This window comes from Amblyomma mixtum, chromosome 8 (assembly GCF_055824585.1).
Source record: "Amblyomma mixtum isolate Tamu chromosome 8, ASM5582458v1, whole genome shotgun sequence".
Classification (NCBI taxonomy): Eukaryota; Metazoa; Arthropoda; class Arachnida; order Ixodida; family Ixodidae; genus Amblyomma; species Amblyomma mixtum.
Genome location: NC_143019.1, coordinates 69,130,166 through 69,141,900, shown reverse-complemented (window position 1 = coordinate 69,141,900; position 11,735 = coordinate 69,130,166). Strand labels below are relative to the sequence as shown.

The 11,735-nt window shown below is 49.7% G+C and overlaps 1 protein-coding gene across 1 annotated transcript; it reads right to left on the bottom strand.

The window, feature by feature from the left end:
* Positions 1–561: 561 nt before the first annotated feature.
* On the bottom strand, positions 562–7,970 carry LOC149332878 (membrane metallo-endopeptidase-like 1). The gene is made up of 4 exons (XM_089557580.1): positions 7,602–7,970; positions 5,855–5,969; positions 4,692–4,888; positions 562–2,931 (listed from the first exon to the last, which is right to left on the bottom strand). The coding sequence occupies exons 1-4, from the start codon at positions 7,968–7,970 to the stop codon at positions 838–840; spliced, it is 2,775 nt and encodes a 924-aa protein (XP_089413706.1). The 3' UTR covers positions 562–837.
* Positions 7,971–11,735: the final 3,765 nt, after the last annotated feature.

The window sequence follows — 11,735 nt, the reverse complement described above, 5'->3', positions numbered from 1 at the left end:
GAACGGTCATTTGCGCATTGGCCGTTTAGTGCTACTCGTATCGCAAAAACGCCAGTATTTCCAACGCTACAGCTAGCTCGCAAACGTGTGCTGCCTTCGTCAGATATCAAAGGAAGTTCACACTTGACGCAAAAACCGGTATATAATTCCTCCTGCACCATCCCCACATATTTCGAAATCCTTGTAAAATAAAGCACAGGCGTTGTTGGGGCCGATGGCATAGACGCGGTAAACAGAAGTAAAGCACGAAATGTTGAAGTTCCTTTTTGGTGAGAGATGCGGCGATAGAGTCAAAAGTGGAAGCTTCATATACGAAATGCGACTGTGGTAAAAAAAGCTCCTGTACTTCTCGGCTACATTTGAGCGACATATTGGGACACCGAAAAAGTACTACACCGCTCGTAGTGTTTTCAGATTAACTCTTTGAGGCGCAAATTGTCAACGGCATAAAATCGTAGCAAACATTTCACACAATAGAGATGAAATCCCGGTACGCAGCTTCATACACAATGTCTAACAGCACTTATACATGATAGCAGCGTGTGGCAGCAATACCAAAAGGTCACAACACTTGCACGATCGAGCATGCAAGCTACATGTCGAATCTTGAGCTCACAAAGTTGTTTTTACAATCCACCGTGACAATTCATTTTGCGCGGATAAGAAGTTATGTGTGAAGTTCACTCCATGCTCTGCGATCCCGAATAGACAGCAGCCTAGCCAGCCATTCTATATCTGGTTGACCACTTGCGCAAAACAGCTGCTCCTAACGCGACGCCTGGAGAGAAAAGAGCCCACTTCCGGAAAGGAGCGACCTCTATCCGGGACTCTCGTCCGTCAGATGTAGTCGCACATGTCCGTAGTGCCCACATCGTAGCCGCGGGGACAGGAGAACGCTCTAAGAAAAGGGGCAAACTTCTTCATTGCTGCCATACAGGGATGATTGGAGGGGATGCCTCGGGGGTCCACGTAACACCCTGTATGGCAAGCGGTAATAAAGAACAGCTGCTCAGCGCTGTATATCTCGAGACCTTTGAGAGGCAGGTCAGAGGCTTCATCCCGAAAGCGAACGTACGCCGAATAGGCAATGTCAACTGCTTCGAGTTCGGGAAACAGCCTGGAGCTGCCGTTGGAAAAGGGGCACCACAGCGGGCAGGGCACGCTCTGTAGGGCAAGCCGGCTTTCGTCTTCAGGAAGAAATGAGCCTTTGCCGTCTTTCAGAAGGCATACCATAGAGTTGAGAGCGTATAGTAATTCTTCGGCGTACATAAAACCCAAACCGCCGTAGAGCATCGCGCTCGTACCCCCGGAGTAGTAGAACGGAGGTGCAAGAAGTGCCGCGGACATAGAAATCACGCCCAGACCAGCGTTGTACTGTGCTAAGCGATTTTCGTCCATCCTGTGCATGCTACTCGCCTCTGCGTACTGATCTGTGCCGATGGAGCCCTGTAGCTGCTCTCGTATCCGCACCCATTCAAGGAAGAAGCTCACCGAGCTGTTGTAAGCTGGACCGTAGAACATCTCAAGGTCTTCCATGCTTTCTATGCGTCCATCTGGCCAGAAGACTGTTCTTGTACTATTCATCATATCTGCAAGCGCAGATCTTGCTGCTGGGCTCAGCCTGGCCGATGCATTCACCTTAGCCAATGTGACCTCTTCGATGTTCTTCAGCATGCGATTGATGTTGCCTCGCTCAGCAGCCGAGAGACTGGTCTTGTGTAGAGCGGCTAGAAGGGCACCGTAAGAAGCTTGTGCGTGAAAGACGCAAAGCAGAGTCTGTATGGATCTCACCAGCGGATGTGTCTTGACTGCGATGAACAACGGGTCACTGATCTGAGGGCCCATAATTTGTACGAGCCACCAAGATGTGTGGAACCAGATCTCCCTGGCATCGTACGCTGTGAAGATGGTCTCCATCGCCTGCAAAACCATTCTGTTCGTTACCAGCAGCAGGCTATCAGTCGTCAGCGGAGTACTGTTGACCCACTGCAGCGCTACCTCCCAGTCCTCGGGGCTTAAGTTAGCGATCGATGTTAGCCCTCGAATAGTGACAACCTTGGGTAAAGAGTACTTGAAACCGGCGGCATCACTTAAGTTGCCGAAGACGTCATTTTGGATCCTTTCACTCTCCAACAGGAAAGTCTCAAAGGCACGAGCAGCTGGCCGCTTGCTGAATATCTCCCCGATGTACATTTGTACGAGGAACGAATAGGCGTCCTCGAAGAGCGCTATCTCACGTTGAATCCGTTGAAAAACTATCGCCAATGGTGATGGACTGACGACGACCCGAACTCGTCGTGGCCCGTTGAACTTCGGTAAGAAGTCAACGCGGAACCAGAGGGGCAGCCCCCACAGCACGGCAAGCTCCACTAGCGCTCGCAGAGGCTTCCAGGATGGAACCACTTCTTCTTCGTCCCAGTCCCGAGTCGGCCAGGAGAAGATGCGGCCTTTCACAAAGTTCACAAATTCTCGCACTTGGTCATTGCCCTCGCTGTTGCTCTTCTTGTCCATACAGTTGCGAATCATATTGAGCGGCCTCTCTAACATGTTGCTCGTTACGCCGGCTTGAACGCTGTACTTTCGTACTCTCATGACCCAATTTAGAATGGCCTCTCCACGGACGTTGAACGTAATGTCGCTGTGCTTGTTGGACCACCCGGAGCAAACAAAGCGGCCGAAGTCGGCGCATGGCGCTCTTTCCTGGCTGAGGTTGATCCCTAAGATGTGGGCGTGGCTTACGCAAGAGATCGTCGAGCAGACTGGAGTTATATTACTCGAGGTTTCGTTATTGTGCGGCTGCAACAACGCTGTCAACACTGCAGCGACCACAATCGAAAGTGTTGCTAAGACGCAAACCAGGATTGGTGTCTTGGCTCCAGTCCGCTGTCTCATTGTTGCTGCTGGCAGGTTGTCCTTCGCTTCGATTGAAGGCTGCAACAAATCGATCCGGAGAATTAGGTGAAGAATTACAACATTGGTCATACGGTAATATCTCATTCCAGGGTATCGAAAAGATTTCGTACATTTAATTAGTAAGTGATATTTTTTTCTTTTGAGTGCTTATTTATACTGTGAGGCGTAATATACTGCAGTGAAACGAAACATAGTGCTTAAATTTTCGGGGGTCAGTTTAATAACGTGCACAAATAAAAAGCTATTGTGCTCTAACTTGTGGCAAAAAAAATGGTTCTTTTAATAGAATCACAAGAGTGCCTGACAGTGGCGTACGGTAACACGGTAGACATCATTAGACACCTTTAGAATACGCTGTTACCGTTACCGGAGAACCGGGAACGCGCCCACCGCCGCTGAGCACGCGCTGATTGGTCCTGATGCTACAGGAGCGCGCAGCTGCCCGGTAGCTGGTGCCATCTGGCGCGGTAAAGGTGAATCGCGCATGCGCATTGGATGCGCGCGGGCTTGCGGTACTACAGAACCGGTAGCGTAACACGGTACACAGTATGCAAAAGTGCCTGTGACTAAAGGTGCCTAATGATTATGAAGCGGCACCGCGGCTGGAAAATACAGCCTCGCCATTAACACAATGCAGCTCCCTCCTCTCCCGGCACACGCTCTCTCCAGTGGGCCGGTCTGCCCCCAATGATGGTGTGTGTCATCATCATCATTAGCTTAACTAGGCCCACTGCAGGACAAGGTCCTCTTCAATACCTCGCCAATTAATCCTTTCCGGTGCCAGCTCCCGCACACTTAACCCCGCAAACTGCTGCCGCTGAAACAGTTGCCTTTTCTCCGAATCTAGTCCGCTGCCCTTACGGACCATCGGCTGTCTTACCTACGCATTACATGCCCATACCACGCCGCTTCTTCCTCTAGATTTCCGTTAAGGTATCATTATTCGTGTTTCTTCCCTAACGCCCTGTGCTATCTTCCTGTCTCTTGACGTGGCACAAGTAATGTTAATGTGAAAGCATTGCGTGGCTCATCGACAACGAAACCCGCCGTTGTTGACCGCAAATGTGGTCACGAGAAATACCCTATTACGTAACCGTGTGGCATCAAAGAAATATAAAATTCCTTGCTCCGAAGGAATTTCCAAAATAAAAACAATGATTTCACATTCATATCACGTAAGTAGTTTTAAGAGCTCTACGTTAATTTTCGTTTCCGTAGCTCGGTGCTTTGTTCTTTCGACAACCGAAGAAGTTAACCGTTCGCGCTTACCTCCAAGTTTCAAACCCACAAGTGGCTACCGATCGGATACAGTAGTAATACACCTATCTCTCTAGGACCACCGGTAAACTGGCGTGCATTATCTGACAGCACCTAAATACTCTCCGCCCCATTCGTATTTTCCTGCTTGTATTACTCTCGTGGTACGGCTACCGGTCTCCTAATCCGTACACGTCGTTCCTGTGTGCCCAGAAAGTAAACTTAGGAATGACACCTTCAAGCAGCCAAGCTTTTCGCAACGCAACCGGCATACATGGCGCGCGTCCACTGCCTTTTCCTTCCTGCATGTCTTGACTACATTCGAACACTTTTTGAAAACTTTCGGACATTAATCTTATGTCACTTTTAGAGCAAGGATCCTTTTCAGCACCATGACTGCGCCGCTAAGCCACCACGACCTCCTCTCCGCACTCGACCACATGCGAGCCGTGCTCGAAGCACCGCAGGGGATTTCAGCCGACGTTGACGACTCACTGCACGGTACTCCGTCAAGGACTGACCGGGTGTCGGAACTGCGCCCAGCGCTGAAGTCCGTGCCAGGTGTCCTGGGCCGACTTAGCTGCGCCGGCGCCGGTGGCTTGGGCCGCGGACAGCCACGTTCCCGAAAGAGCCGTCTCACGAGAGGCCTCCCTTTTCGCCGCCTTCGACACAGCCGTCGCGTTGACGTTGGAGGGCGGTCGACTGTCGTCCGGTCGTGCTGCACGTAGATCGAAAAGAGCGCGCTGATAGATCCTCTTCTAAACGACGATGGAATGTCATCTTTCCAACGTAACCTCCTAATGTACTAAGGTTATTTTCTTTGGTTTCATTGCCGTTAGGTGATATATTGTCTTTGCACTCCTATAGTTTGTTGACCGCAATATCTCACGTTTATCACACTTAGCGTGTCAGGCCACTCCGTCTTATAGAGCTTCCCTCTTTGATTAACTATTCAGTACTAATAGAATTTCCTCACTCTACCTCGCCCACCAGAACTGTTTACGAACACATCTTCGTTCGAAATGTTCCAGAATGTCCCGTGCGTGCTGCGAAGGCAAGCCCCTCTCTGAATAAAAATGGAACTGTCAGCCGCTTCTTTCGATTAACGAAGAAGTTTTTTTTTTCAAATCTTAGTTGAGAAGTGAGAGTGCACAGACCAGAGTAAATTGACATTCCCTTTCCTGCGTTCCTGATTTCTGGTGACCGTTAAGGACCTGGGTTGGAATGATCTGATCATGACTGAAAATTGATTGGCTTCCGTCGCCTGTTCAGGAGTGCAGAAGTACACTTGGACTGCACAGTTGAGTCAGCCTTTTGAGATATCTTGAAGGATGTCCGGTTCGTTTCTTGGGAAAGAAGCGCTTAATTCTGTAAGCACTGTGCGCGAACATCTCCTTTATATCTTAGTGCTGCGATTTGTGTGGATTAATGTGAACCTCTCCGTTGTTACTCTCTATCCTAACACATTGACTGGGGGCCATACGGTTGTCTTCACTGCATTCGGTATCTATTTCTTGATTTGTCACCTGTGCCATCCAAGAAAGGTACGGAAACATCTCGTAACCAGGCATCCGCGCTTCCTGGCCTGTTTGTTTTCGGAGAGATGAGCCTCTTCGTGGTGCCAGACGCAGTGAGGGGTCTATGGATTTCCAGGCAGCATAAGTTGTAGCCAGCCCGTACTCACCCGGGAGAGTCACCGCTGCACTTGGACAGTCTTTAGCCGCTGATTCTGGGACTGGCGTCCACGTCTCGGTGCCAGCAGGCTGAAAACGTGCTGCCAGAGCTTGCTCGTCGGAAGGCTGCAGGACGCGCCCATAGAAGGCGGTGCTTTTCAGGCAGAAACCGGAAATTTTTAAAGCACGAATGCATACACCGTTAGTATATCTCCCTCACTTTGTCCACCATTTCTCTCCGTCCTCCTACACACATCACTAGGAAATTTTCGAAAATTAAATATACCCGAAAAAATTCAGGGGGGGCACTTTGTTCACCTAAAGTGCGGTGAGGCGAAAGCCTTAAGCGTGATAGTGCTGCTTGTGTCACTGATGTGTGGTTAAGATGCTAAGCTTCCCTTCTAAAAGTGAAACGTGACAGTGTCTTGCAACGCTGCCAGGGAGTCCATAGAACGCCATCGCCCGTTCGGTTCTACGCCTTGCTCGTCGGTATATTGGTTTTTGAGGACAGGAAATGTATCTGTCTCGCACACCTCGGTGGACACCTGGTGCTCGCCGTAACGGGAAGGGAGGAAGATGGGAGTGAATGAAGACACCGTATTCACTAGACGCGCCTTTGTTCATTCCAAACATCGAGCTTGCATGGCGGAGTTGTAAAGTTTTCACCACCACCTCCTAGCATGCTCGTATCGCACTCCGCGGATACCGGGGTTCGTCCCGAACTCGACCAATTTCCTGCTCGGTTTTATTTAATTATCTGGCCTGATTAGAAAGGTTAATTAGGCAAATTGGGTGATTACGCAATGACCTAAACTCATTCCCACCTACTTGGAGCATCACTATACGATCCCTTTAATTGGTCGCATTGTTACTAGCCAAAGTACAATTGTTGCCGTGACGTAACCACTGTGACGAAACGACCATTTCGACCAATTGAAAAGCGTGACATTTCTGTCGACAACTCGTACTTACCACAATGAGGCATTAAAGGCTTCCGCCTTAATATTATCAGTCCCAACCGCGATCAGAATCTATGCCCCTTGGACGCTCAGGCAGATGTAAGTGGTGTGATATAAACAGATCAGCCATAGCTGCAGCGCACCAACGCATGTCTACAGGAGTGAACCGCTTCCAGAACTCATTTTTCGTAAGATCAGCCATGGAGGAAGAAAATAACTCAGGAAAGGCGGCTAGGTCGTGCTTTTTGAGGCCACTCCGCCTTGCTCCTCCAACCTCACTTGGCCGTCGTATCGGCACGCTGGCGCATGCGCAGCTGACAGTGTAGCAGACGACGTCAGCATCAGGTGAGCGGCACTGAAACATCATTGGTGGTGTCAAAATGACCATTTATCGGTCACGTGACTCAGGAGCCGCCGATATGCGTCATTGTAGCTACAATACATCTTGTGTTAGCAATTCCTGGCAGATAGGATGAAAGTCGTGAATCGTGCCATTTTCTATCCCTCTCTACGGTCCTCTTCTGTCTTCTAGCTTTTTTACTATTAAGACTAAGACAGACAGAGTAGTGTCACGCTAAGTGCACCGCCTCACGGAATGTCTGGAGGACGAGGCGCTCGGACTGATTTCCTTGGAAAGAAGATGACCTGATAACCATAAAAAATGCAGGCGTTGCACACATAACAGCTGATATGACTCATTTTCCTGTGACTCATAGATTATCATTATTATGACGCTCCAGACGCCTCACTCTGACCGACACTCGTGTGATTTGAAGGATTCCAATGTTTCCCTCCTCACCTGCTGCGTGTGGTGAGGCTGCACGGCGGCGCTCGGTCCCCTCTTGCGCCGAGTAGCCGGAGGAGTTCGACCCACAGCGTCGCTGAGCTGCGAGCCCGGAGTCTTTCCCGGCGTTGGCGCCGACTCCCGCGACGTGTCGCTAGATCGGGTAGACGCGTTGGAAGACGCTCCTGACGGGCGTCGGCGTCGTTGTCGACGCCGGAGGCGGGTCGTCGTCCCAGACGTCTCAGCAGGGGCGTCTTGCGCTCCGGGTGACACCCCTCGATCCGAGACGAGCGCCAGGGCCTCTGAAGGAGCAGCTTCCGCAGCCGAAGCCTCGGGCTCTTCCGGATGCGCTGCAGGAGGCGGACGAGTTCCCGGGGATGTCATCCGAGAAGGCGTCTGGTCGGAGGCCACAGCCCAATGTCTTCTCGTGGCACGAGGGATAAAATGGCGGTGCTAGCCTCTTCGATGCTTCTTCGTTCTGAAACACGCGGGCACGGGATGATCACGGCTGGCACGAGCAAGGTACCGCGACTTCTTCTCCGTCTGTGTCACTGGGCGCTTGGCCAGGGAGTTGGAAAGATCTCCAGGCAATGCACGTGCTTCTCCGTTTCATGTGAGACACGTGTCTCGACTCGTGGTCGTGATTGGACGCATCCTGGTGTGGTTCTGTATGTATTTGCAGGTCTCTTATATCCACGACGTCATCCATATTACGGCGTTTTTTTCTCCGCTTCCAAAAGCAAGGCTCCCAGTGTATTTCGCGATGTCAGTGCGCACTAATAATCCTATGTGGTCGAAATATGTAAGTGCCCATCCTCCTGTGTATGCGCGCTTCCTTTTTGTCCCTCTCTCTTTTTTTCGCATATCTAAATGTTCGAAAAATTTTCTGATGTGGACATGTACAACAACAACTTTTCCGGGCACCGTTGATCCCCTGGCCCAAGCCCTCGGAGGACGGTGGGAGACTCACCCTTTGCCGCACCATAAAAGAGGTCTACCTCGAGCTCCGCCTCGACAAACGCCTTTACCCTCCCCCTCATCCATCGCACACGGTGCCGGAGTCTCGCCTTCCTCGGCACATCCAAATGAATGCAGTTATCACCCCGTCTCGCCTCTTTCTCTATCGCTATCGATCGGACCCTTCCTGTTCCAACTGCCCCTGTATCTATGCGGACCTGGCCCATTGCCTCTTCTATTGCCCGGCTGCTCAGCAGTCGGGTTCCTACCTCCCACCTTCTTTATCCATCACCACCTGGCTCGACTGGCTTGGCGCTGAAGGGGAGGAAGAACAGCGACTTCTGGTCGCCCAGGCGGTCGACATGCTCTGCCTGTGAATTATGGGCAAATAAAGGTCTTCTACTACTACTACCATCGGGAAAAAATTTGAAATTTGGAACATTGTGTGATACTTTTGCGGAAATATTGAAGCCAACAGTCCATTCCCCTTATATGTACAAAATCTTGCTTTTAAAGTGTTTCCATAGATCGTATTGAACAGTTAATCCATCAATCGCATTGAACAGGTAAGGGCCCATAGAAAACCAAAGGAGAACGCTTTTGACGGTAGCAAAAGCGTTAATAGGAAAACCGTCGGGTGCCCTGCGGATATATTGAGTGTTATAGTGAACTATTACATTATTTGAAAAAACTCCGTTCACGAAAGGTTTCCCGCTCAAGAATGCGTTTGTCCAGAATTGTTGGGTATGGGAATTATGTGCTGCATACGGGGTAAGTCATCTTTCAGCAGCACGCAGTGATAAGGAGTTCCAACACTTATCCTCCAAAGCCATGCATATCTCCACTGCTCAAGCGCAATCACGTTTGCAATGTGTGTTTTCCTTACTAATAATTGTGTGATGAGGGGGTTTTTCTCTTTCTCTTTCTTTGCGTCTTTCACGCTCAGAGTTTAAAAACTCATAGAAAGGCGTTTGCGCATTAAAAACTCATTTGCGCGTTTCCCAGTCTGGTTTCTGTTCGTCGTTTCTGGGTGCGCTGTGTTAAACTCTGAATCAATGCCTACTCGCCCTGAGCGCAGCCCTTTAACGGCGTGACGGTGCAACTGCTTCGGGGTACCCACCTCCTACCCCTTAGGCGCGTGCACTAAAAATTTTACACCCTTAAAGGCGTAACGCTCTTTTCCCCAGGTTAGCACTTTTTGAGGGTGTTCATCAACATCTTAAGGATGTTCGTGAACACCGTTATGATGTTAGCGCGTTTGTGAACACCCCAAGGGCTTCCATGGATATAACGGCGATTGCGAACACCATAAGGGTGTTTATGAACACTCTAAAAGGTGTTATTCCTGGGACACACTCTGGGATACCTTTTCTACATCTTTAACAGTGTGATAAGTTCGAGTGTGCCAAGTCCTTAACCCCCCCCCCCCCCCCCCTCAGATCTCAGATCAGAGCACATAATTATACAGGTGCTGTTACTGCTTCAACGTCTTTGCACTCTTTGTCGAAAATACCAAGTCCAAGGGGTTTGATTCTAAAGCCCGCTGTGGTGTTCTCTAGCGCCCTGAAATGCCCCATGCTTCGGAGGGGTAAAATCTTGTTTTTGCCATTCTTGCATGTTTTCCGTATCAGGTAGGATCTGTGTTCCAGTAATTCCACATGCGGAACTCATGCGGAAACGTTTCTGCAGGGGATGAAGGCGCAGAATATGCAAAGCTCTGGAATGGGGTTCATACTAGTTCCGTACCTGCTAGTCAACGAGTTACGTGCACTGGAAAGGTTGCATTGCCTGCAAGCTTTGCAAAAGCGCTTTTATTTTGGCGCGATGTCGGCAGAATTCGTTCGGCCACAGCGCCGAGGGTAACCGCGTTTTCGATGCTCTAAAGCTTATTTCTAGTCCGTGAAAGCGCCCACGGTCATGCCCTCCAGCAGAAGCGGGTCTTTGCTTGTGTGCACACTCGACGACATTAAAGAAGTTAGCCGCTCAAAACGATTGGATGTTATCGGCCCTTTAGGGAACACGTAGAGATCACAAGGGGACCTATAATATGAAGGGCCACTTCTAAAGGTGTGATTCACTGCCTAATACTTTCAGTTGTTTGAGACAGAGCAGTGTGGAGGATAGCAGCTTCGTGCACTGCGTGATGCATCCAGATCAGCCTGACGCTGAGGGACTCCGGGGAGGAAAAGACGCATGCATTATACACGGCCACTGAGATCCTTCTCAGTGGCCGCGTATAATGCAAAAATAAACAAGCATAAAAAACCTAGAATGCAGGCAAGACCATAGAAAAGAGAGATTTATCATAGCTTGGCCAGAGTTACAACTGCAATGAGGCTGCCCGCCTTCGTCTAACATTCTTTTAGAACATTGATCTGGACTCAAAACGATTATGGCAGCAATTAATAACTATTGCGGATGTGTGTGTACGTGACTAACTACACCAGTAGCTAACAACTCATCTACAACATTCTCATCCGTAAAGAATGGAGAAAAAAGGCTTAAGACAATATGTTTGAGAGCGATTTGAATACGGGGCTTGCTTGGGAAACTTGGCTAATATAAGGTTGATGTCGTCGGTGTATACGGCTGGTTTCTGAACGCTTTTTGCTCAGGAAGAAAAAATGGTACGAACACCACGCCGGAGCACGTTGGCGCGCGCCGGGACAGCGGCGTGAAGAAAGAGAGAGGCACGGACGCAGACGCTGACCGACGTTGATACAGCCCCGTTTATTGAGAGCGCGGCGCCTTAAATAGACCCAGCGCCGCTAATACAGCGCCCTTTTAGGCGAGTAATCTTTGGTCTCGACACTGAAACCATGATACAACAGAATGCTCCACGTAGATTTCGACCATGCTATTACAGGATCCTTTAACGAGCACAGACATCGTGCAATACACAGGGTTCCTTGCTTTTGGGCAGGAAAAAAAAACGGTATGATGGACGACGTTGTGGATATAAGAGACCTGCAAATACTTAGAACCACATCAAGATGCGTCTGATCACAACTACGACTCGAGACACGTGTTTCACGTTGCCATTAGCACGCTCGGCTGATGAACGGAAGGATGGTGGCTCGAATCTCATTGTGCACAAAGTTTTGTGTCGTACTTTTGGTTTTTGTGAGGGACAGTTGACCCTTTTAAGACGAAGGTTCCAATAAATTTCTCTTTCTCTCTTACATGAAAACG

Coding starts and splice junctions, on each gene's coding strand:
- LOC149332878 (XM_089557580.1), bottom strand. CDS start 7,970: ATGACATCCCCGGGAACTCGTCCGCCTCCTGCAGCGCATCCGGAAGAG. Junction 4,889..5,854: donor TGCAGCGGTGACTCTCCCGG/GTGAGTACGGGC, acceptor ATCTACGTGCAG/CACGACCGGACGACAGTCGA. Junction 2,932..4,691: donor GGGCGCAGTTCCGACACCCG/GTCAGTCCTTGA, acceptor GATTTGTTGCAG/CCTTCAATCGAAGCGAAGGA.